The sequence below is a fragment of the Apis laboriosa genome, unplaced genomic scaffold, assembly GCF_014066325.1.
Source record: "Apis laboriosa isolate Shangri-la unplaced genomic scaffold, ASM1406632v1 scaffold9_cov152, whole genome shotgun sequence".
NCBI lineage: Eukaryota > Metazoa > Arthropoda > Insecta > Hymenoptera > Apidae > Apis > Apis laboriosa.
Window position 1 is genome coordinate 759,475 of NW_025224966.1, and position 27,057 is coordinate 786,531.

Genomic DNA, 27,057 nt, shown 5'->3' on the forward strand with positions numbered 1-27,057 from the left:
TGCCTGAGTTCTGATGTCATCAATTCTATACTAAATTAGAGTTAACTTTCATTGAAGTTAACGATATCATCTTTTAAACCGCCATTATTTGAAAACTTTAAGTATAAAAAAAAATGTATATATGTATATATGTATATTTATTGAAATATCACATTTAATATATTTAGATTTTGATAAAAATCATAAATATAAATTATTAAACTATAAAGCGTTATTTGTACATTTTGTTAAAAAAAAAAAGAGTTCTTAAAAAATAAATTTTTTAAAAAATTTCAAAATAAAATAAAAAATAAGAAACTAAAATAAAAATTTAATATAAAACGACATTTAAATATTTTTTATTATGTTAATTCAAATAACATCTTGGTCCATCGACCCTTCTAAGAGTAACTCTCCCAAGTTGTAGTATTCCGCTTGCTATAGCATTATCTGAATACAGGTTCACCCCTATTTATTTGGCATGTGAAAAAAGAAGAATTTCTCATAGCTAAACAAGTATTTTGGAGAGAAGAGTAGCTGGGGGTCCATCTCATGCTTTAATGCAACTGTTCTGGTTCCTGAGAAAATCTTTACGATGTCTGCAAGCAGTTCGAGATTTTCAATGTCAACGTGGGAAATAATTTTAAAGTATTATTAAATATTTTTTATGCAATAGTTTTTCAAATTTATATTTGTAAAAATAAATATAAAAAAATATTCGTGAAAAATATTTTAATAATTATAATTGTAAAAAATAGTAACAATTTTTTTCATCAAATTATTGTTCAGATATCTCTTCTATGTTACAATATACTTAAGTAATGATATTAAAATTATTAAATATCTTTAAATTTTTTTAGATATATAAATTTAATTACAAACATTTCTACGTTAAAATTCCAACCTCCCACGACAATGGCTCTAGAGTCGAGCAAAAAATGCATTGTCTGTGGAGAGTGCAGACAGCTAAGTAATGAGAGATAGAAAAAGACATGAAAGAAGAAGAGGGAACAAGAGGAAAAAGAAATATGTATATTTAAATATACAGTATAACAATAAGTGAAGTTTAATTTATCAACATTTTATTCATTAACGCATAGTTTTAATTATGATTATGAATAAAATAATAATTTTTAACGAAAACAGAATTTGAACGAATAAAAATTAAGAAAACGGAAAAGTTCTGAAGGAACAGGTTTCAGCGAGCGAACATACGAGCACCATCTGTCTTTGTTGCTTCTTCTCCTTTGAGGGACGCGGGTGCGTGCTCAACCAGACAGGCGGTTTACGGTTGAATTCAGGACCGTATCTTGTTGTCTGTACTCTGTTCTGTTATCTAAAACGTTATTTGTAATAATTAGGAAAATGTTCATGGGAACTATCTAATTCCTTCTTAAGTAAAGAATAATAATTTAAATTGTACAATTTTATTTTAATATAAATTTTTTAAATATGTAAAAATTTAATATAAAATTTTATATTTTTTATGATTTTATTTCAAATTATTGAAATAGCATTTTTTATGTAAATAAAATTACGTATATATATATATATATATATATATATATATATATGTATACATATATAAAATTATTTTAGGAAAAGAATCTGTAAAATTAAAAATAGAAAAATTTGTATGCTTTATGCTATTAGTATCAATACATAATAGTATAATATATAACATAACAATATAAAAATTTAATATAACATTTTAAATTTTAAAATAAAAAAAATTGCAGAATTTTTTAATTAAATATAGATTTTATAAAAATATTTGTATCATATGTAAAAACATATGATTATAATTTTATTAAAGGAAAAAAAAAGTATATATTTAAAATCTACTGAAATTTAATATATATTTATTTATTTATTTATACATTATTTATTTATTTATGTATATATTATATATACATGCATATATTATGTAATTTTATTTTATAGAATATATATTGGTTTATTAATTCAAGTATATTCATACATTTTAGAGATACATCAACTTCTCCATATTATATAATTTTCTTTTTCTTATTTGTGTATATAATATTTTATAATAAAATAACAGTACAATTTTTAATGTATTATTTTTTAATATATTCAATGTTTTATAATTAATGACACGAATATTGTAATTGCTAATCAAATATAATTTAATGCTATTCTAAAATTATTTCTTTGAATTTTTTTATCATAATTTAGTTATAAATATATACATAACATATGTAACTGTACACATAACGATATATAGAATACAAATAAAGATAATAAAAATATAGATAAATTACAATAAAAATATTTAAATATATTATAGAAAAATGTAAATATTTATTAAAAAAAATAAAAAAGAAAAAAATATAAAAAATTATTGAAAGAATGATACAGGAACGGAAAAGAATTGCGACGAGCCTGACTAAGGCGGGGCTCGCATATACCGCGAAGAGAGGTAAGCGGTTGAATCGGATTGGATTGGGGCGCAACTAGCAAGCAAGCGAGCAAGTGAGGAAACTGGTTTGGTTTTGTAGGGCTTGCACCACTGCACCGTTCTTTCAGCGAGACAGTCCAATTTATGCATTACGGCTATGTAGGCACTACATGATATCAAAACGCTGCGCCCGGGCTTACTTCACTTACCGTCACCATCACTGCAATATTATCGAAACTTTGCAAGTGCCTACAAGACTAAATTCACTGCATTATATTTTATCTAATACAATCAAGTGTTGAATGCAATTTATAATATACATTTGAATATAGTTTGATTTAACGTGAAAGTGAAGAAAAGTACATGCAAGTTTATATTTGTGTTAACATTGGTGATATCTGTAACATGAATTTTTTATTGGTTAAAAGCTTGTGACTATTTTGTGTGTAATATTTGGTGCTTCGTTTTATAATTTGTTCAAAATTAATACTGTGAAGATTTCAGATTTTATACAGGTACATTATTTTTACCGTATAATTATATTTCGGAGGTTATGGCATTTGATTTGCTTAGTATTCTTATCAATTATTCTTTCTTTATTGTTTAATCTAACCTAAAAAATAATATTTTATAAGTATAAATTATATTAAATATAAGTTTATTAATATGAAATAAATGTAGCATTAGAATTATATACAATCATTTATTTTTTGTGAAATTTAATATTACAAAATTATGCGATCGCTGTTTTCATATTTTATTTAATTTTTTTTATTGTTTCATTATTCAAAAGAAGTAATATAAGAAAAATATAAAATAGAAACAAAAAACAAATTTATTTTACAATATTTTATAAGAGCGTAGTTATAATATTTTTGGTAAATTATTAGCTTATTATTTTAATAATAAAAATTTTTAATTCACAATTCAAATAAATTAATTTGTGTTTAAATTTTATTACTAAAAGTAAAAAAAAAAAAAAATAGAAAAATATAAAAAAATTATAGATATGTAATTATTATTGATACTTTTAAATTTTTTGTATATGTAGATAATATATTTATTAAAAATATTTGTAATTATTGAAAATAATTCATTGAACAAGTATAACGATTAGATTAAATTTGCGTATTATAGAATTAACATACTATTGTGTATGTACATTTCAAGTATGAAATTCGTTATTTCACGAGTGCATATTGCATGGTCAACTTTTTCTTTTCAACGTTTTGCACGAACCAATCAGAATTCGCGAATATACCTCAGAAGAAAATGGCTAACTCGTGTCGCTGGGTTCGAGCGTATCTTTGCGCGTCGTTTTGTGAACCCCGTAGTCTGCAATCACGTTGACGTCTATCGCCATTTCCTCACAGGAGGATTTTGTTCGATTACTTTCTAAGGTATATGCAATTATTCTTGTTATGAATATTGTGAATAATTTTTATCAATGTGCTTTTTTAATAATGCGTTAATGAACACGATAAAAAATTCATTAGTTAGAATAGCAGGTGTGATGTTATCGCGAGTGTAAAAGTGCATTGCATCCTTCAAGAAATATGGATGCAACTCTATTGCCGGCCGGCAAGCTTTACACAAAAAATTGCAGTTACATTTCTCTTGAAGCACAATTTTGTATTTTATATATTAAATACGTTATTCTGAAACAATTCATTATAATAATTAAATTCTCGTATTTTAAAGTGCATTGTTCAATAATGGAGACTTCTTTATTATATATTTCAAATTAAGGAGTAGGTATACGATATTATCAATGATACATTGATGATTCATAAAAATTTTCTTGTAATTTTTATTTATAAAACTATGGATAACATTTAAAAGTTTTAATATAAAAATTGTTTGTAAACGCGGGAACTTGTACGTACTATGCATTATATATTGAATAGTTGTGTTCGAGTTTTAATCACGTTCGTTACATTTCTATTTCATGTACTCCATTTTTTTTCATAATTATTTTTATATTTCTATTTCCAGTTCTTTTTTTCCCATTTCAAATTATTTATTTATATATTCTTTTTATATATGTTTCATTTTATTTTGTATATAATATACTTTATTTTTAATCTTTTGAATGATATTTTAGTTAAAAAAATTTTGAATAATAGATGTTGGAAATTCTGAATATAAAGTTTGAAAATAATATTATATGTTGAATATTATAAAATTATATCAAATTATAAATCTTATATTAAGTACTAAATAAAAAAACTGTTATGATTCTTTTAATTTTCATGAATATATCTGATTAAATATTCTAATTATTTATAAATATTTGTTTATTTTTTAAATTATATATATCATATTAAATAATATTTCTTTATATAAAATAAGAAGTATTTTAATGCTTTTAATATTTTTTAATTATAATTTAGAAAATATTAGATTTTAATATTTGTGCAAAAAACTAATATTTAAATACTAAATCTATTATATAATATCGATATTATAAATGATATATAATCAATATAATAATATTGATATTGCCCACATAAAAAAATTAAAAATCACTAATATAATAATGTAGTTTTGTTTGAAAGATTTTTTGTATTTTAATCCTTTGCGGTATATTTTTATTTTAATCTTTTGTTATATATTTCTATTTAATTATTTTTTTTTCTCTCTTTTATTTTTTCAGTTAAAATAAAGAACTAAGTATTATTGTGATAAATGTGAAAACTTGAAATCGGTTTTTGCATTATTTTTGATAAAATATGATATTTTTTCATTCTATTATTGAAACAAGTGTTGAAGTTTAAGAATTATCTTATTGTTTACAATATTAATACAATTATATTTTTAAAAATATTTGATTCTTTGATTCTTTTTTATTCTTAGATAGTGCAATAAATCATCAGTAATTATGTGAGTATTAATTATTTTGATACAATATAAATTAGATTTTCTACTGTATTGAAGAATGCTTAAAAATATATGATACAATATAAAATTAGAAGAATAGTTTATAAGTTTTTATTAAATTTTATTTAATTTAAAATAATTACTAATAACAAAATTGAATTCAATATTATTGAGTTAAACATATGTAAAAATTTACAGAAAAAAATTTGCTTATTTATATAAAATTGTATAATAAGTATATAATATTATTATTTATATAAAATTGTATAATAAGTATATAGCTTTATTGAAAAATAATTTTTATTAATAAATATTTCCAATAATAATAACAATAATATAATAATAATATTATATCTGATGAAAATATAACCGCAAAGGGTTAATTAAGATATTTAATGGGCAAAAAGTTTAATATATTAAATATATTTTATTTTAATAATAATTTAAAAAGACATAAACTTTAAATTAAATTATATAAATATAAAAATATAAAATAATTAAAATTTTTGTTTTCTCAAAGATGTTGTCTTGGAAATAAAAATTTGTTTTAGCTATGGCAGAAGGAAATGGGGAAATAAAAATGGAAGAGAAACAGTCTAAGGAGGAAATGGAATATGTAGAAAGAACAGAAGATTTTTCAAAGTTGATTCAATATGGATTAGATGAAAAAGTAGCTGCAAAATTAGATGAAATTTATAAAACAGGAAAATTAGCTCATGTGGATTTGGATGAAAGAGCATTAGATGCTTTAAAGGAATTTCCTGTTGATGGTGCATTAAATGTACTCACACAATTTCTTGAATCTAATTTAGAACACGTATCAAATAAATCTGCATATCTTTGTGGTGTAATGAAAACCTATAGACAGAAAAGTCGAGCTGGACAAGGTACTGGTACCAGTACTACTCCAAAAGCACCAGATGAAGACAAAATAAAGGTAGATATTTATTTTATTAATTTGATATTTATAATATAAATTATATTTATAATTATTTATAAACTTACATAAATTATAAAAAAAGATATAAAATTGTTTATAATGCCTTAGATGATTCTTGAACGAACTGGTTATCCTTTGGATGTAACAACAGGGCAGAGGAAATATGGAGGTCCTCCTCCAAATTGGGAAGGTCCTACACCCGGAACTGGTTGCGAGGTAAAACAATGATTTATTTTTATATATTTTTTTTATTTATCAAGCTCTACTTTTTTTATATATTTTTTTTTATAATTTTTTTTGTATTTATTAGTTATTAATATTTTAATATTATTTTATATATTTTTTTCTCCTAAAAGGTATTTTGTGGAAAAATTCCAAAAGATATGTATGAAGATGAATTAATTCCTTTGTTTGAAAAATGTGGAAAAATTTGGGATTTAAGATTAATGATGGATCCGATGGCAGGATGTAACAGAGGATATGCTTTTATCACTTTTACTAATAGGGAAGCAGCACAACAAGCTGTTAGAGAGGTATGTAGATATTATTTGAATTATTTTTACTATCATGTAGGTACATGTTTGTGAAGCGTACAAATTCTGTTATCCTAGTTTACAACATCTTGTTATGGATATATCAATTCCCTTCACTTTTGTTTAGAAAAACTTTAGAAATGTTACAAAATTGTTATTGCTACCAAAATAAGTAAATTTTCGAAATGTTTAAATACATTATTGCACATGTTTTATTTCTTTGCTTTCTTCCTGTTTCTATAACTTGTTTTATTGAATTATTTTTATTTATGTTTATGGTATTTGTTTCAAAATGAACGTTAATCGACTCATCAAATTGAAGATGGTATAAGAACATCTTCTTTTTCCTTTTCTTCTTTTTTCTTCTTACATTAAACATTTCGAATACATTTTTTTCATATTCCCATGTGGCTTGTTCTATATGTTGTGACTTGCGTTTTCTTTCTTTATTTTTTTTTTCTTTTTTTTCTTCTCTCTTTTTTATTTATTTATTTTTAAAATTGTAGTTTTAACACAAATGTTTTAGCATTATTTTACTAATGGTAAAAAATAATAAAATTTGACATTCAATGTCTTTAGTTAGGAACAATCCACATATTTGTTTCATACATATACATATATGTCCCTGACCACTAATTTATATTTAAATATATAATGATGCCCAACACATGCCAAATACTTAACAGCAGCAAAACAGAGAGAGAAAATAAATGCACATATGTATAACAGTATAAGCACACGCGCGCGCGCACGCGAATACATGCAGAGATACATATTTTTCTGTACATATATATACATATACACATACATTTGAACAGGTACGCATTTACATATACACATACGCGCACACACATATCATAAGCGCGCGCGCGCATAGGTGTATGCGTACGTACGTACGTACGTACATACGTACGTATGTATGTATGTATGTATGTATGTATGTATGATGTATGTATGTATGTATGTATGTATGTACGTATGTATGTATGCATGTATGTATATAAATACATACATGTATATAATAATGTCCTATGGATGAGTTTCTTTTTCCAGCTCTCCTCTTTGCTCAGTGGGCAAAATTGGGAGTGGAGAACTTTCCTAAACATTGACGATGTGAAAAAAAGAAGTTCGTGTGGTTTAATTGGTTAGGGGTATATTTACTTAATTGGTTGACTTTCGTTGGACAGTGACAATTTTTGTAACAAAATTTTGAAAATTGGTAGGTTTAAAATTTGTTTACAGGAGCACATACGTGAACGCCGGTTTCCTATATTGTGAAGACTCGAGCGACAAAGCGCATGCCACTTTCTCGCTTTCATGGAACCAGGCCATGTTAATTATTTCACTAAATTTCATATTTTGAAAAATCTTTCCTAAATTCTTTTGTTTGTCGCAATTAGATAAAATATGAAGTGTATATCATTGGAACAATATGAGGCATGTGTTTGTTTTCTTCATCCCACAGCTCGATAATCACGAAATAAAACCCGGCAAGAATCTGAAAGTAAACATTAGCGTTCCTAATCTACGACTTTTCGTGGGGAACATACCAAAGTCAAAAGGCAAAGAGGAGATCTTGGAGGAATTTGGTAAATTAACAGGTAAAGTGAATACGAGGCGTGTGTACCTACCTATCTACCTATACCTACCTGTCTACCTGTATTGTAACTTACGAGTGGTAGCTTTTAAGTAGTGGTTGTAGATGGTATGGAATTTTGGAGCATCCAAGAAATAAACACAATCGTACGCGCGACCGTGCGATTTACAGTTACCTATGTCACCTTCAGTTCTGATCAGTCTCCTTGCCTCTCGGTTTATTAGTGAACAGTAACACCTCTCTGGTCCAAGTCTTCTTTTCCTCGCATATTTAGGTTGAGTTATGAGTTATATCTTCCTACTTTTATTTAATGTACTTCCTTTCTTTTCTCCCAAATAATTTTTCTTTTACTCCTTATAGCGTTCCTTTATCCTTTAGTTTTCACAATTACCGTTGTCGTTCTTATTATCATAGTTTTACCGTTATCGCCATCATTATCGTTGTTCTGTTGCATCTTCATTGTAGGATCACAATTATTTTATGATCGGTACCAAACCATCACTACTACCACTACGATCAACACCATTCGTTTTTTGCTATCAAACATACACGCGAACAATACCACAATTACACTAAAACGCGCAAACACACAATCTTACACAAGTAATCTTAATCTTGACATTTGAAGTTTGATCTTCTTGGCGATTTGAACGTATACTTTTATACTTTATTTTCATTTTTTAATTCCTTATTTTGCTGTTTCTTTTGTTTGATTTTTTCTTCTTTTTTTTCTACATAATAAAAAGGATAAAGAGAGACAAAGTATATTAGAAGAGAAAATGTGGAAGCAATTCAATATGGCAGAATTATTAAAATTATATAGTGAGATAATAATAAATATAATGCGCGCTGTCCTGCGTGGTTGTTATCAGTTTTTGCATCATGTTAACGCGATTCATAACTGGACCTCAAGCATGGGGGTATGGGAGATATGCGTGGACCGCTGGGGCGTTTGACTCGCTAACAAACGGACAGGCACTCCCATCCACCTACCTACTTACCTACTATACCTATCACCTTACCTAGCTATCCATACATCTATTTCTATTTATCAATTATTCTGTCTATCGATCTACCTATTTGCCCATCTAATACTATCTATTAATCCATGAATACCTACCTATTTCTATTTATCAACTTGTCTATTTATATATTTATTTCTGTTTACCAGTTTCCCTATCTACTTATCTTTTTATTCATTTATTTATCTTATATACTTAACTTATCTATCTGTCTACCTATTTACCTATTTTCCTACCTACTTATATACCTATCTACCTTTGTACCTACTTACCTATCTATCTATCTATCTATCAATATAACTATCTATCTACCTCTATATATCTATTCATCCATTCACCGACCGTATACGATAATTAACTCCAGTTTATTTTTTCACATTCATTTATTAATTTGCTTGCCCTGTTCCTTCGTATAAGATATATATAATTTCCCTGAAGGTCGCTTCACGATATCCCACGTTCAGAACAGCCAATAAGCAGGTGAAATTGTAAAAGGCAAGCTTAATTGGCACTCTCCTTCCACATTATTCTTACAGCTGAATGATTATGAGATTCGGAAAGGGAAAAAGATTGGTGTTACCGTATCTTATAACAATCATCGCTTGTTTGTGGGAAATATTCCAAAGAATCGAGACCGAGATGACTTGTTCGAAGAATTTACAAAGCACGCACGTAAGTTGATAATTGTCCTTAAATCAGCAAGCAGTAACCAAAGGAAATTCTATGGGAAAAAAATGGTGGGACAAAACTTTTATTTTTTAACAATCGGCTGTTTCTATTCGATTTTTAGTTAGAAATGCTTGATGGGTAAATTTTTAATGCCCTCTGGCATCATTATCAAGTAGGCAGATTTTTCCTTAAATTAAATTGATACATATGTCGTAGAATATAATTTGTTACCTATAAAACATTCCGCACACATTTTCACCACAAACATCATCAAAGTTTTTCATTTTGAAAAATAAGTCTTTATTCTTTATTATTTTATTATATTTTATTTTCTATTAACTTTTGGATAAATCATTGGCTGTAATTGATTAACGAATTTTTGTATTATATTGTGTCCCACAGTCATAAAATTTAATTTATTATCTGTCATAATTATACATATAGAATTTAACTATTTTCGATAAGACATTCTTAATGTTTATTATTTTTCCTTTCAAATTTTTTTTTTTCAAAACATCATTTCAAAGTTTGTCCATTATTTATGTTATACAATTAATCCATAAATTTGAAATTTTTTATTTGTGCTGATTGATTGATTTTGGGACGCAAAAACATTTATAGAAATTTAAGTAAATAAAAAATGATTGAAAACATTAAATATATAATAATAATGCGCGGTATCATTTGCAAAAATTCTACGTGTATGTGTTAATCTTTTTAAATAATAATTGGATACTTTTGCTATTAGGAAAACAATAAAATATAGCATTTTATCCAATAGAAAAATATTTTATATGTTCTAAATTTTCTCTAATGTATTTGTTACGGACATGAAATCGGTCAGAGTGATTGAATGAATGTGTATAGTTCTCTTATATTTCTTATTATATGTGTGTTTGCATAGTACTCTTGCATGTAATATTTAAGTCTGGACTCAGAGAGGAGATAACGGATAAAAATTAAAAAATAAAGTGTTAATGTTGAATTCAGGAGGCATAAGGTTAAATAATCAGAATTTATGGGAAAAAAAGGTCACAAGGCATCTGAATTCTTCTAACCCCTTTCTCCCTCTCTCTCTCTCTCTCTCTCTCTCTCTCTCTCTCTCTCTTTCTCTCTTTCTCTTTCTCTTTCTCTTTCTCTTTCTCACGTACTTTCTAATTCTGTTTCACTTTTTCATTTTTTTCTACTTCACTGATTTACTTTAATGTATACAAATAACGCACGTGTGTCTTATTGCTTTAAGATCAAGTGCGTTTTAATCAGATGCCGTGTTGTCTATTCAATTATACATATTCACATACATATGTACACACACGCGTGTCCGTACGCACATGAACGTGTATATATACGTACATACGAATACATATGCATATGTACATGCATCTATACGTATCTGTAAACACCACATACACACACACACACACACACAACACGAGAGAGAGTGTGTGCGTGTCCGCGCGTGTGTGTACGCATGCTTGCGCATGCAAGTTAACTTTTAAACTGAGAGGAAGGAGAGTAAAACTATTTTTGAAAAAAAATATATATATATTATAATAATTATAATTTAATGAAGAACATTTATAGGAGCAAAGCAATTTTTTGATTGTTTTTGCAGATGCTTTTTTTTTTTCTTTGTAGTATGGAGTACGATAATAATCGTACTTAAATGAATATTAATTGACTAATGATGTAAATTCATAAAAAAATTTCACGAAATATCAATCTTTTGTATATTCATAAATCATTATAATGCATGTAAAACTCTAATAGCATGACAATTTTATTTAATGATAATATATTTTTCAGTTTTAACTGTACTATTCTGTTCTATAATTAAATAACAAACAAATAATAAGCACTAAAACTATTAAAATCTACAAAAATTTAAAGATTAAAAATTATTAGCGGATTATTGCATTCGCATTTGGAATATAACTTTTATTATCATTTATATCATTTATAATTTGTGAATAAAACTGCGAGCATATATTTTTTTTCTTTCTATCTTTTTTTACACATTTCTTTATGGTATTCTTGCTTTTTTAGTTGGTATGTTTATTTGGCGATATTATATAACTATCCGTTTTATTTTATGAAATGTTTTAAATGTTTTTTTAAATTTATTTCTATTATAGAAAAATCCTCTCTTAATTTTACATTTTATTCTTTCTTTTTTTTTTTTTTTTTTTTTTAATACTAGTTTTTTATTTGTATATATACATGCATATATATACGTATATGTACAATCGCATGTATGTATATACACGTATATAAATACAGGTATACATGATATGTAGATTAACATGTACGTGTTACTACAGATTATTTATTACTACAAATGATATATGCGTATAATATATGCGTATTAATATGTATATTTTACAATTACATGTTAATCGAATAAAAATTTGTTAAAATTATAATACGAAGTAATTTATGTTTTGAGTGTACGGAGATTGATATGGACAAATGTCTATCTAAAAAGTGATGTTTGCGAACTTATAGTTATAGAAAGTAACTCATTTTCCATTACGCGTATATACATTGGCACGCATTATATATATATATATATAATACGTATTATATAGTATATATAGTATATATATATATTATACGTAAGAGTATATATATATATACACACACATACACACATATATATATATTATACGTAAGGATTTTATATAATTCTCTATATGATACTGCATATTTATTACATTCTCAAAATCTTTTATAGATTACTGTTCATAGATAATTTTTTCTCAATGACTAATTTATTTTTTACTTATGAGAATAAGGATTTTGAGAATAATGCGTGTTCATAAAAATATAAACGGAAAAAAACATTAGTTCGTTAAGTCAATTTAAGAATTTCAAAGATTTTCCGCCAAGAATGATTTATAGTTAATAAATCACTTATTGCGAAACACATATTTCATCATACATTTATCATCACAATTAATATTATTATTATTCAAATATTATTCGAAAATTACAATAATTTATAATTTAATTTCAAATAAATTTAAATCGATTAATTATAGCAGCATAGCTTGGTAGCTTGATAGCTCAATAATTCTTTAGGATTGCTAATTTCATTATTATTATTTTGATTTTTCTTATTTTATTTTTAGAAAATTAAAAAATAATTTAATATATAGATTGAATAAGAATAACGATTTTTTTAAGGAAAAAAAAAATAGTTATTTTTAATTTAAAAGAAATTACTTCCTCTTTTGATCATGTCAATTATCTTAAACTTCATATAATCTTGATATAGTTTAATTTTTAGTAATGCACAGTTTGCTATTTTTAACATTTTTCTATTTTATATAAATTTTAATTTATAATTTGGGTGATAAATTTATCTATTTTTTTTCGCATCATTCTCTTTGTTTCTCTTTCTTTCTCTTTTTCTCTCTCTTTCTCTCTCTTTCTCTCTCACTCTTTCACTCTTACTCACTCACTCACTCACTCACTCACTCACTCACTCACTCTCACTCTCACTCTCGCTCGCTCGCTCACTCATTCGTTCGCTCTTGCTCTCACTCTTGCTGTCGTTCTCGCTCTCTTTCTCTCTCTAATTCTCTCTCTAATTTACTGTTTCTTTTCCTTTTTGTTGCAAAATATCTTTTAAATCAACATATAATTAATATATAATTAAGAATGTTTAATGGACACGTTAACAATACATTAAAACGAAATGAAATTTAATAATTTAAATATTCTTTAATTATAAAATTTTCTATATACATAGATAAGGTATCTTAGGCCGAATGATGCAACTGGGAGAGGAAATTGATTTTACAAATTTTTTTTATATATTAGAGAAAGGAAAAAAAAAAATTAAACAAGGTGCTAAATAAAAATGTTTTATTTTATTTTTTCTATTTATTTTTGCTTATAGAATAATTTTGCATCCAATTGTATTATTCTTATTTAATTAAGAGTGAATCAATTAATTTTCAAATTAAATTTTTTTTGCAAGCGAAGCTTCAAACAAAAAGATTTTGAATTTTTTTTTATAATACATTCATGTATTATTGCATGTAAAATAATCTTTCATTCAGTTGTGTCATCTGTTCTCAGATATTCATGATATATATCTATTACAGCCCAAAGAAATTCATTCATTTATCTATTTTCATTTTTTTTTTTTTTTTTTCTCATTTTATTTCTTCCCTCTCTTTTTCTTTTTGTTTCTTTTTTTGTTTTTCTGTATTTCCTTTCTTAATTCGTAGACCTTTACATATATTTGTTTAATTATCTATTAAATGTCTCATTGAATTTTATTGATCCATTTTGTGTAATTTTTCGTCATATAGCTGGTCTGACTGAGGTGATTATCTACAGTTCTCCGGATGACAAGAAGAAAAATAGAGGTTTTTGCTTCTTAGAATACGAATCTCACAAAGCTGCTTCCTTAGCCAAACGAAGATTAAGTACCGGTCGCATCAAAGTATGGGGCTGTGATATCATAGTTGACTGGGCTGATCCTCAGGAAGAGCCCGACGAACAAACTATGTCTAAAGTAAGTAATTAATATAGTAAAGCAAGAACTACTAATAAGATTGATTATTTATTGAATCATTTATTATAGGTGCGTGTATTGTATGTGAAAAATTTGACTCAAGATTGTTCTGAAGAGAAATTGAAAGAAAGTTTTGAACAATATGGTAATATTGAAAGAGTGAAGAAGATCAAGGATTATGCTTTTGTCCACTTTGAAGAAAGAGACAATGCTGTTAAGGTAAAATAATCATTGATAATGTGTATGCGTCATTAATTATTTGTGTTTAAATGATGTGTTATGTACTTGGTTTAATCTTCCAGTTTGAAAGTAAGTTTCGATAAAATCTCATCAACTAATCTCATCAACATAATATTAACTTGACGATTTATTTAGCAAATGGTACTCTACTATATTTTTAACGGATAATTATACTATACTTTATCGATATTATCAAAATTCATACATTCTCCCATTTTACACATAAATGATGTCACAAAAGATAATTTGGTCAACAAATTTTGAAGTATTTTGTAATAAATCATTTTGTGTTTTAGGCGATGAATGAATTAAACGGAAAAGAGATTGGTGGTTCTCACATTGAAGTATCTCTCGCGAAACCTCCATCTGATAAAAAGAAAAAGGAAGAGATGCTTCGTGCTAGAGAGCGAAGAATGATGCAAATGTTTCAGGGCAGAAGCGGGTGTGTTATATCTGTTATATGTGTTATATATGGATATATTTTTTAATTTTAATTCATTTATTCCTAATTTAGTTTTTCCAACTATTATTTTGAATTACATATAATAATATTTTCTATTTTTAGGGGTTCTCCATCGCATCCAAGTATGATGGGAGGACCAATGCCAGTTCGAGGACCAGGTCAAGGTCCTCGAGGTACCGGCGCAGGTATGCGAGGACAGATGGGAAGAGGCGATTATGGTAAGTACCGCTCCGTTTTTATTTTTGTCGTATTTGTTGATATTTCTCTAGATTTATTCCGTATTAAGTATATATACACGCGTATATACATATATATACATGTATTTGTATGTAACATTTTAATTGCATTTCGCCACCCCTTTAATAATATTTCATACAGAAAAAGATAACGTGTATTACGTATATGTAACACGTTTTATTCCAATTAAAATAACATTTTTGTTTCTGCTTATGATTAATTCGATTTATCTTTAGGCTTAGACCATATCTTTTTATAAAAATATTTAATTCTGCAAATTTTTCATAAAATTATTAACAATTTTCAATCAACATGAAATTATTATTTATTCTTTATATTTTATGGAACAATTAATACAATTTTAAATAAATTATTTAATGTTATTATATTAATAAATTGCTTAGATAACAAATACATCGGTGTTAAGATAACATAAAATTATACGATATCAAATTTATTAGCGAGATTTTGTCCATAGATTTAAAATGTTAATATTTTATTTTTCAGATTTATATAAACACAAATCATTGTTAAATCGTTTATATCGATATCTTATGGTAATGTTATGTAACATAAACATCCCGCATGCTTTTGGGGATTTTTCACTATCTCACTACATACTTTAACTTACATGCATAATATATATGTACAAAAATTTACAGAAATATAAACATATTTAACGATACATAATATAAATATAAATATAATAAATATCGAAAGTTTGTATTTTTTATTTTATATATAATAAGATCAATTATGAATTCTTTTTCTTAGAAATATGGAGAATGATATTTATTCTTTAAATTAACATTTTTTATAAGTTTCAAAGAATTTATAAAAATTCAAACTTACACATGTTTCATTATTTATCATATTAGAAAATGTAGTGAGAAAGTGTTTAGAAGCTGGAATATCTCTTTATTTTATTTATCAAATCGAATAGCTGCATTCATATAATATTTTTTTATTAAGTTAAATTTGGTCTGAGCCTATTATGATTACATTTTCAATTGTTATGCAGTTGTTCGTTTTCTTTCCCCATTCTTTTTTCTTTCTCTCTCTTTTTTTTTTTCTTTATTTCTTCTTCTTTTTTTTCCGCAATTATTGTTTTATCAATGCATAATTTCGTGAACAGTATATAATAATCAGGTTTACAAAATATTTTGGACGAAGGTTACAAACATAAAAATTTCCATACATATGTACGTTTATACATATGTATGTCAGGTGTGGCTTAGCATTTTAATATGAGCATAGTATTGCCTTACCACTACCACTTCCTGTGAGGCTTGATATCACGCGCGCGTGCACACTGCACACATATTCTACATATATATATATATATATATATATATATATTTATATATTTATATATTTATAAATATATTACGTATACAATATATATGTGTGCTCTTGTACGCGCAGACTGATGAAACAGGACAGACAAACAGACGCACATTGACATGCACACACACAAAAAAGTAAATGCATGTGTATTGTTTGTTTTGTACTTACCTATAATGATACCCGAGTGATTTTTATTTTGTGGCGGTGTACAATTGTACACATAGCCAAGAAAATTTTAATCTTTCCTTTCTTTTCTCTATTTTTTTTTTTTTTTTTTTTTATTTATGTTGTTTGTTTTACTTCGTTTTTATGTAAGTGTGCGTATTTTGTTGATTTCGTATGCATCATAAATTAAAAAATTTGGTTTCAGCTCTCATGGAAATAGGTAAGATGCGACATTGATTTATGAGTGGAAAGTAGTAGAGTACCATTTGGTAGAGTTTTGTATTTTTCCCTTTTGGAATTATGTATTCAACGTTGAAAAGACGCTAATATCGGATCATCGAAAATTGCAAGAAAACACGCCATTTTTTTTTTTTTATTACAATAATTATATTATAATGTATAATAACAATAACGTGCGTTTATGTGTTATTAATCCTATATAAGAAAGGAAGAAAAAGAAATTAATGAGAATCATTTCGAATCGTTAACAATTCCGCAAGGAAAGAAGTGATTGAGTGTGTGTGTGAAAGAGCGAGAGAGAGGAGGTTGGACTAGGATATTGCAATATTAGGAGATTATCAATTTTCTATGATCCGAATGAGCGTGAAGTTTATATCAGGATACGTGATGGTGGTAGGGTAATTATTGAGTTTCTTTTTTTGGCAATATCGTTGTTACATAGTGAAAGTAATATATGTTTCCGTGATGATTTTTTAATTAAATACGTTTTACAATACAATTGCGAAATAAAGTCGCAATAATTTGTAACGTTATACAAGTATATATATATATTTTTTTTTCTTTTTCTTTTTTTGTTTCCTATTATTGAAAGTTTTTAAAACCATCTTTTCCCGGCATGCCCTTTCTTATACGAAACACAAGTATTAGTTTTGAATAAGTTGTCAATTGGATATATCGTGGCTAAATTTGGGTCTATTTGTAATGTGTGTTTTTATAGATTATGATTACGACTATTACGGTTATGGGGATTATCGAGGTGGCTACAGTGATCCATATTACGATGACTATTATCGATACGAAGATTACTATTTCGATTACGCGCCGCCTCCGCCACCTGCCAGAGGGAGAGGCAGGCAGCCTCAACCGGTGGGTCGCCTTTTTTAATGGTTCTAAAGTCGTTTCCGTTACTGAATCATTATTACTTTCTTTAGTATTTATATGTATGTATGTGTGTGTGTCTGTATGTACATACATATATGTATATGTATGTATACATATATACATATATACACACATCAGCAGTAATTTGACTGTGGCACAGTGTTCGCGGATGTACCCCAAGTTACATTATATAATCCACTTTTCTCTCTCCAACAACCTGCTCATTTTATCGTTTAATTCAGAGTGTGTATTAACTTCTTACTTTATCGATATACGTATAAGGTCAGAAAGACATGAATCTATAATTTAAAAAGTGCTCAACGGTGCAAATCCATATACGTACCTATTTTTTATACCAACGACACGTGTGCTACCTGTCATGAATGCGTGAATGTATGTCTGTATTCTTTGTGCGTTTGGATAATTATATGTTTACATGCTATAGACTTTCCCCATCTATTTCTATATGTACATTTTTTTTATTTATACTTACTTTTCCATTCATATACTTAGCTCGTCTTGGTAAATTGTGAACATAAATCCTAGTTGTATTCAAATTTAACATTTATTACAAAATAAGTAATAGATCTACCACTGCATTTATTTATTTAGTAAAGCTTTGTAAGAATAATCAAAATGGAATGCGCTTGTGGACACATTTGAGATATTTTTTTCCACGAGGGTAGGAAAAATAAATTAGATTGGAACAAAATTGATGATTAAATATCTGTCAGATAATATAGATATAAGACTCAGGAGACGCATATATATAATAAAGACCGGAAAGAGAGAAAGATGTGAGACATACTCGAGCGCGTAATGAGAGGGAGGGGGGTCCTATTGTGGAGTGTCCTACATATTTGTCATATCTACTACTAATTCCATCGCTTAGACTAACGTCTTATCCTACAAGTCGAACACACTGCCACTTTCAAATTGCTTGCTAATCATATCTGAGCCATGGTAGACCCATTCTAAATTTCAAAATAACGATATAGCCGGGAAAAGCTATTAGAATGTAGAAAATTACGAGAGGAACGGAAAAGAAGAAAGAAAAATATTAGAAGATATGATATATATATATGTGTATATATATATAAGGGAAAGGAGAATATATAGAAATATATGTAATAAAGAAATGAAAAAATTTCTCCTTTATGTTTATATTTTTTATACGAAAAAATAAGAAAGAATAAGATAAAAAATAAGAAGGTAAATACTTATAATACTTTAGGTCTTCTTTGTATATTTTTTCACTTTGTGTTCTTTGTCAATATTCAAAGAAATTCTAAGTATAAGTAAAAATATATATGAGAATTTCTCTGTGCTATTTATAATTTATTTTAATATATATGTATATGTATATGTATGTACATACGAATATATACAAGGTGGAACAAATATAATTAGAATCGAAAAATTTCAAACTTCAATATCAATATGTATTTTGACTAATATACCATCTTGACGAAATTGGATAATTTTTCAATCGAATATATATATGATCATTTTATATCGACTAATGCAAATTCCCTGATCTGTAATTTCAAATAATTGGTTTGGTTTATACATTCCAATTATGTACATAAAATTATCTTATTATACTTTTTCCACCACGTATACCATAAGTGTATATATATATATACATATATATATATATGTATACATATGTATGTATGTATATATATATATATATATATATATATGTATATTTGTATATATGTATTATGTATGTACATGTATGCGTATATGTATATAAATGAACACTTGGCTGTGCGCACAAATAGATTATGCATATGTAAATAGTAATGGTTATGTCCATGACACATTTAATAATCTGTTCGTAGTTTCTCCTATCAGAGAGAAGGGTGTTTGAGTCTCGTGGCTCGGATATGGTAAATTTAAATATATGTGTATATATATTTGTATACCAAGTTGCAGGGTTATCCCAATAACCTTGTAAACATCATTACAACTGTACTATCATTACATTAATTTGACGGACTGATTAATTATTTCATTACCAGATAGATAAATATATATATATATGTAAATAGATAGATAATCAAAAATAAATTGTTCAAATAAATAGATAGATAGATAGATAAATAAAAATCATTAGATAGATAGATCATTAGTTAGATAGATAGGAAATAAATAGACATACAATAAATACAGACATGTGTATAAATTAACGGATGGATAAATGAATGTGTGAATGAATGGATGGATGGATGGATAGATAAATATACATTTAGATAGAATGATAAATACACATAGATTGATCAATTAGATTGACATAATATTTAATTAGTTGTTTGATTGAATCGTTGAATCGGTTGACCGATTGATTGATTGATTGATTGAATGGCAAATTGTATAACTGTTGACGGACCGATTATATTTCATTTTTGACACTTTTTCCACTTGACAAACGTGTACGATATGCATTTATTTCGACACGATATGTCCTTATGCCTTGGTAGTGTCGATTTGTTGGTGTAGAATCAGTTATAAAATTTCTTCGAATTATCCTTTTTATTATTGACGTTCATTTCTTCGATTATTAATCGATCGATGTTAAATGCTTGTGTATTGTCATTAAGAAGTAGATTAACGAATCGTTGACTTGATTGTTACGTTTAAAATAGTTTACTTTGTTTAAATCGTTTCTTTTTTTTTTTCTCTCTTTTACATATCATGCATTTCGTGATGCTAATGTTTTCGTTATATTTCAATAAATCTTCAAAAGATTTTAATTTAATTTTATTAAATTTGTTCGAGAGAAGCTGGATGTAAATGTATATTGTGCGGATTGAATTTTTTCTTCTTTTTTGAATGTTCTTCGTTAGTGATAAAATAAAGAAAGATGATAATTAAATTGATCTAATTTAAAAGAGTATTTTCTACGCTTAATTGTTTATAGGATATATTTTAATTTTTTTTTGCATTTTTTTTTTATATTTAATTGAGAACAGATAAATTATTTACGTATTTAAAAATATATTACAATATATTGGTGAAAATTTTATTTCATAAATCATATTTCATATCGTGTATTTAATTATCTTAAAATTAATTGCAATTTTTTTGTAACATGATATTTAAGACTTTGCTTAAAATTAATTTAATTTTCAAATTAAAAGAAAAATATAATGAAATCTACAATTCTAGAATAATTAATAAATTTCTTTGCATCATTTAATATTTTCTATAGTTATTATAAATAATTTTCTTTTTTGCACAATCAAATTATATAAATTTGTTTTTTTTTTTTTTTTAAATATTAAATTACCAAAGAGAATGTAATTATTGATAGTTAACGAATCTAGTTAATTGATCGTTATTGCATACACGAGTAACAATTAGAAAAAAAACAGGAAAACACATTGATAAAGAAAAAAAGAAAAGATTATAGATAACGTAACACAAGTTATATAATAAAATCTACATTTCTGACATAGAAGAGAGCGAGAAGAAAATCATAACGATATGTTACGTTGTATTTGTACGTGCGTGCGCATCTGTGTATATGCGTTTGTGTTAGATTTGTGTTAGAATTTTTTTTTTATTCACAATTAAATCACAACTTGACTTTAATTAGGCAAATTTGTTAAAAAGATTACAATTTTCAATTTATTCGATGGAATAGGATGGAAAAAAAAGAAGAGCAATGACGATGATCTCTACTAGTCCCTGCCAGTAATTTATCGACAATAAAATTTTGATGTTTGTTGTTTGCTTTTGATGTATAAAAATACCGCTTACGCTTAAACAATTACCCTGCTGTGTAATGCTTTTTACCGCGCTGCTTATATCTATTTAAATCTTGATTTGTTGAATTTTGTTCTAGCTGACAGTGCAGTATGTTGTGTCGCTTAAAGTTCCTTCGCCATCCCAATACAATAAGCTTTCCGCTTTACTGCATTGGATAATTCTGCTAATACTACTGCTGTCTGTAAAAAAATGTGGTTAGTAATATTTGGTTTTAGGTGATTCCTACGTTCGTTGCATCGTTCTGTATGCCATGTGTATATTTGACTGATCTGTATATATACATACATACATACATATGTACATATATCTTACATTCACACATACGCACACACATACACGTATACATACACGCAGATATATATATATATATACATATTAAGTACCTTTCTCATATCCTACCTAGCTCTCTCTCTCTCTTTCTCTCTCTCGCTCTCTCTTTCGTTCTCTCTTTCTCTCTTTTTCCAGAACCCATCATCTGTCTCTCTTATCCTGTCCTATCTCATCTCCGCTTTTCGTGTAACGCATATATCATCTCAACTCCTACTATTTGATCATTAAATGCATCCCCTTCCACATGTGAAACACACATTGACACATTAAGCGCGCGCATATCCCGTGCGCGCGTAATTTTGTATGTATAATCTGCATGTATATACGTATGCGTATACGTATAAGATACATATATAGATGCTTGCATCCATGCACACGTACGTACATACATACATATTTGTATTCTTGTAATGCGTGCATCATACATACGGTCATTTTGTACGAGTTTTATATATATATATACATTAATCAGTTAATCTGTACGTGTACGTATACGTGTACGTGTTTTGTATATAATACCTTGTATAATAATAAATTATATTTAGTGGGTATATATAAAATGTATTGTATATAACGAGAGGATCAATTTCTAAAATAATTAATATTTTGTTTTATAACAAAGTTTGTTTTGAATCGTCAGAAAGAAAAAGAATTATTCGTTATGTATTTCGTTTGTTCGAAATAATGAAAATGCGAGATGAGGTGTTGAAATTTTTACGAGCAAACACAAACAAGTGAATACAGGTCACAGTACAGGTCAACGATACATATATATATGAGATTGTAATAACTTAATTAATTAATTAGAAAAACAGAAAAGGGGTTTGTGATAAACAAAAGCAAAAGACGCTCATACTGTGAAAATGAACTCTGATACACAACTCGCGATACACAAATAAAAGAATAAAAAAATAAAAATAAATCGAAAAGCGAAAAATCTAAGAGAAAAAAAAAAAAAAAAAAAAAAAAATGAAATAGAATCGTGTACGCAAATTTATACTGTAGGAATTTAATAAATATCATATAGGGTAACGATTGGGTGTTGTGTTATTTGGTCAGGCTGGACGTGGCCGTGGAGTAGTGCCGCGTGGCCGAGTCGGTGGCCCCCAAGTCCGTGGGCCAGTCAGGGGGGGACGCAACCCCGCAACTTCAGGGGCTCGTGGGGTCCAGCGGCTGTCCGCTCGTGGGGGGGTCCGCGCCAAGGGAAGTTTACCAGGTGAGGATGGTCTGTATCTCCACAATAAATCAATCATCTTTTAACATTATTTTCATACGCTACTCTTTTTTCTTTTTTTACACTTTTTTCACTTTTGCATCTGCTTATCCCCAGTATACACACACTTACCCAGTGTTCTCTCCACTTTTCACACCTTTTACTTTCTCTGCTCTGCTTTCTCTTTTTTTTTTTTTTTTTTTTTTTTTTTTTTTTTTTTTTTTTTTTTTNTACACTTTTCTTTACTTCTTGCAAAAAAAAAAAAAAAGATTTCATTCTTTCAAACGATCATTTTTTATTCACTCACGGTGAGAATCTATAAATATTTTTTTATGTTTATCGTATCGAATTTGATTAGTACTTCGACGCGCAATTTGGCAATTTTTACTTTTTAGTTTGCTTACTTTTTAGTACGATTTATTAATTTATTTTCCTTTTGTTTCGTTTTACAGTTGACTGTTTTTTTTTTCCTTCCCTTCTTTCTTTCTTTCTTTCTTTCTTTCTCTCTCTCTCTCTTCTTACTTTCTATCTCTTTTTTTTCCTGGTATGATTGTGTTTTCCGCGGAATGTTGTCACGCATACAAAATAATTTGGATGAAAAATTAAGTTTGTTCGATGAGCCAACAAAATTGTTATCCGTTCATTAGGCGTGCCATAATATAATTTATAGTATCGGTTTTTGATTTTGTTTCGAGTTATATTCAAAAGAACATCAAGTTCTTTAATCGAATTAATATCTCTGTCCATTGAAATCATAAACAGTTGGCTACATCTTTTTTTTTTTCCTTTTACTTTGCTTCATTTTTTTTTTTTATTAAATTTTCGGCCGGTTTCTTTTTATATTACGTTTAAACGTGGTCATGCTCAATCGATTGAATATTGTGAAAAGTGCAGTTGTTACATAATAAAATACATCAAATATCGTATTATATATTTTGATTTCTTTTCGATAAACGTTGCGATCAGTAGAAAAAAAAAAAAAAAAAATATGCTCTAATTTCAGATTATTTCGTCTACAAAATCTAATCGTAACTTTAAATCCATTCTCAATTGTTATTCCAATGAACAATTGGACAGTTTCTTCGCCTTCAATGATTCACCACTTTTCGTCTCGTAAATCAAATCTTGAGATTAGAGAAGAATCGACTTATAAACCGGTTCTCTTTCGATCGTTGAAAAACGTTTTTATTAGCATTATGACTTCTGAGTGGCGTTTCCTTAGCTTCTTTAGTCGATTTCGATCGAAACGAACAACAGCACTATGCAGAATATCGTTCGGTTGGTATCATCGAATCAATTCCCGAGTCCCCTCTGTTGCTTGTTTTTCAACGTTTCTTCCATCATACACGTTCAACGTTTACACACTATATACACACTATACATACAAACATACGTTAATATATCCGAGAAATGATGCTAATTTTGTTACGAAGGACCGGCCGATTAAGCAGCGAATTTACTATTTTTCTGTGTCCAACCCCCCACCCCCGTTCAACTAGACTGATAGCGAAATAATTGATACGTGAGCTTGCTTTGTGCGTCCGTGTGTGTATGCGTGTATGTATGCGCGTGTGTGAAATTGCCCGAAATTGCAGAAAAAGAGAGTTGGACGAGAGACGTGACCGAACATGGTGGAAAATTTAACGTGACAAACATATTTTTTTTTTCTTTCTATGTACAGCAGGTAAACGAAAATTTGACGGGGGTCACCAGAACCAGGGGGAATCTAAGCGTCGCTTCCAGAGCAACTGGGGAAACCAACCCCTCGCCCAACAACCACTGGGCAATGCGTACGGATTGGCGAGTGTGAATGGTGGCAGTGGTGGTGGTGGCGGCGGTGACATAGGATTCGGAGGTAGGACCGCCACTCTTGGCGGTGTTTCCAGCGATGATCACGAATGGTACCAAGACTCCTACCAGTCATGGAGCTAACTTCTGCAAGTCTGTGAGTGAATACGCACGCACGCACTCATTTAAGTACGCACGCAATCACGCATGACGAACGAACGAACGAACGAACGAACGAACGATCGATCGATCGAGAGTAACAAAGTAAATAAAACAAAATAATGAACAACCAATTTCGAGTTGACCTTATGCACAAGGAGGAAGAAGCGAAGTGGAAAAAAAAAATAAATAAATAAATAAAAGCGAACTGGAAAGGAAAAAAAAAACAAAAACAAAGGAAGAAGATAATTGCAAAAGGAACCCGAAAAAAAAAAAATTGAAAAGGAAACGGAGAGTGAAATGGAAAAAAGTTTTTTTTATAAAAATACAGATAAACGGAGAAATGATGAATCGAACGAGGTTACGTAATTTATAATGCTATTTACTTTCAATCATCATCAATTTGGCAATTTGCAAATATTTTTAACGCCTATTCAATCATCAAATGAACGAACAAATATGAGAAAGCGCGTGAAGCGTCGTACTAGGCCTCACCACCATCGCCCGCTGTTGTCGTCGTGACTATATATATATATATATGTGTGTATATATATATATACATACATATATATATATATACATACATATATATATATATATACACATACATATATATAGAAAAATATATATATATATATATATATATACAGTGATGTGCCACTGGGACTAATTACTACATCGGAGTGACCACCCAACAACCCACCCCGTACTATTATTATTATAATATACATATATATATATATACATACATGTATATACATATGCATATGTACATATACACATATATCTGTATGTATTATGTATATATGTATGTATGAATATGTATACGTATACGTATATGTATATATTATATAGTACGTGTGTGTATATATATATATGTATATGTATATGTATACACTAATCTAAGTACTACTACATTGTCACATTGTTTACTGCCAAGTGATACAAAGATCAGCGATGTTGACATTGGGATTGTGATGGCTTGTATTAATTAAGAAAAATCACGGAAGCCTGCGATTTTATTATGATGCGATTCGACTTTTTGTGTGTATGTGCTAGAACGCGTGTACGTAAAATGGAATAGAGATCGTGGAAGAAGCATGCGTATGTGAAAGATAAAAAAAACAATAGAAGTAATAGCATAAAAGTGAAGAAAGATGAATATGATGGTGGAAATATGGAGAAGAAATTTAAGGGAACCCATTTAATAGACGGTGATGAAGAAATATGAGAAGAAATATGGGAAGAGCATAAGGAGAGGAGAAGAGAGGAGAAGGTTGGTACGAAAGGAAAGTGAGATTGATAGCAGATTTATCGAGCGTGAGCTAAATATTACAAGTAAATAGTGATCAATTTGATATAGCTTTTTCTTTCTTTTTGCTAGATAAGGAAAGAAAAAACTTAGTAACACGTTTTGCGAATGCATGCTTGCATAGTGTGTGTGCGCGTGTGCGTGTGCCAATGTGCGTGTCCTCTGCACCTATGTATGTGTGTACGCGCGCGCGTAAGAGTGTATGTTGTGCATGTGGTTTGCAAGTGTGCATATAGGTACACGCGTATGTATGTGTGATGCGTGGAGCGCGCCAAGCGCCGCTAGACCTTCTATTGTTGGTCTATAATGTGTACAGTCAGTGAAACTATTATTA

At 28.0% G+C, this 27,057-nt stretch overlaps 1 protein-coding gene across 12 annotated transcripts; it reads left to right on the forward strand.

Moving 5' to 3' along the window:
• The first annotated feature begins 2,515 nt into the window (after window positions 1-2,515).
• On the forward strand, window positions 2,516-26,732 carry LOC122719984 (heterogeneous nuclear ribonucleoprotein R). Of its 12 annotated transcripts, none has more exons than XM_043946347.1 (14): window positions 2,516-2,916; window positions 5,833-6,218; window positions 6,330-6,437; window positions 6,578-6,754; window positions 8,220-8,355; window positions 14,365-14,570; window positions 14,640-14,789; window positions 15,107-15,252; window positions 15,376-15,491; window positions 17,228-17,242; window positions 17,981-18,129; window positions 21,998-22,115; window positions 23,311-23,476; window positions 25,146-25,283. In XM_043946347.1, the coding sequence occupies exons 2-13, from the start codon at window positions 5,835-5,837 to the stop codon at window positions 23,469-23,471; spliced, it is 1,866 nt and encodes a 621-aa protein (XP_043802282.1). In that variant the 5' UTR covers window positions 2,516-2,916; window positions 5,833-5,834; the 3' UTR covers window positions 23,472-23,476; window positions 25,146-25,283. The 12 variants fall into 12 exon arrangements, with proteins under 12 accessions (XP_043802282.1, XP_043802281.1, XP_043802276.1 ...); XM_043946346.1 differs by having other exon boundaries at window positions 23,311-23,467; window positions 25,146-25,281; XM_043946341.1 differs by lacking the exons at window positions 8,220-8,355; window positions 21,998-22,115 and adding exons at window positions 3,648-3,801; window positions 9,910-10,045 and having other exon boundaries at window positions 2,519-2,916; window positions 25,146-26,732.
• Window positions 26,733-27,057: the final 325 nt, after the last annotated feature.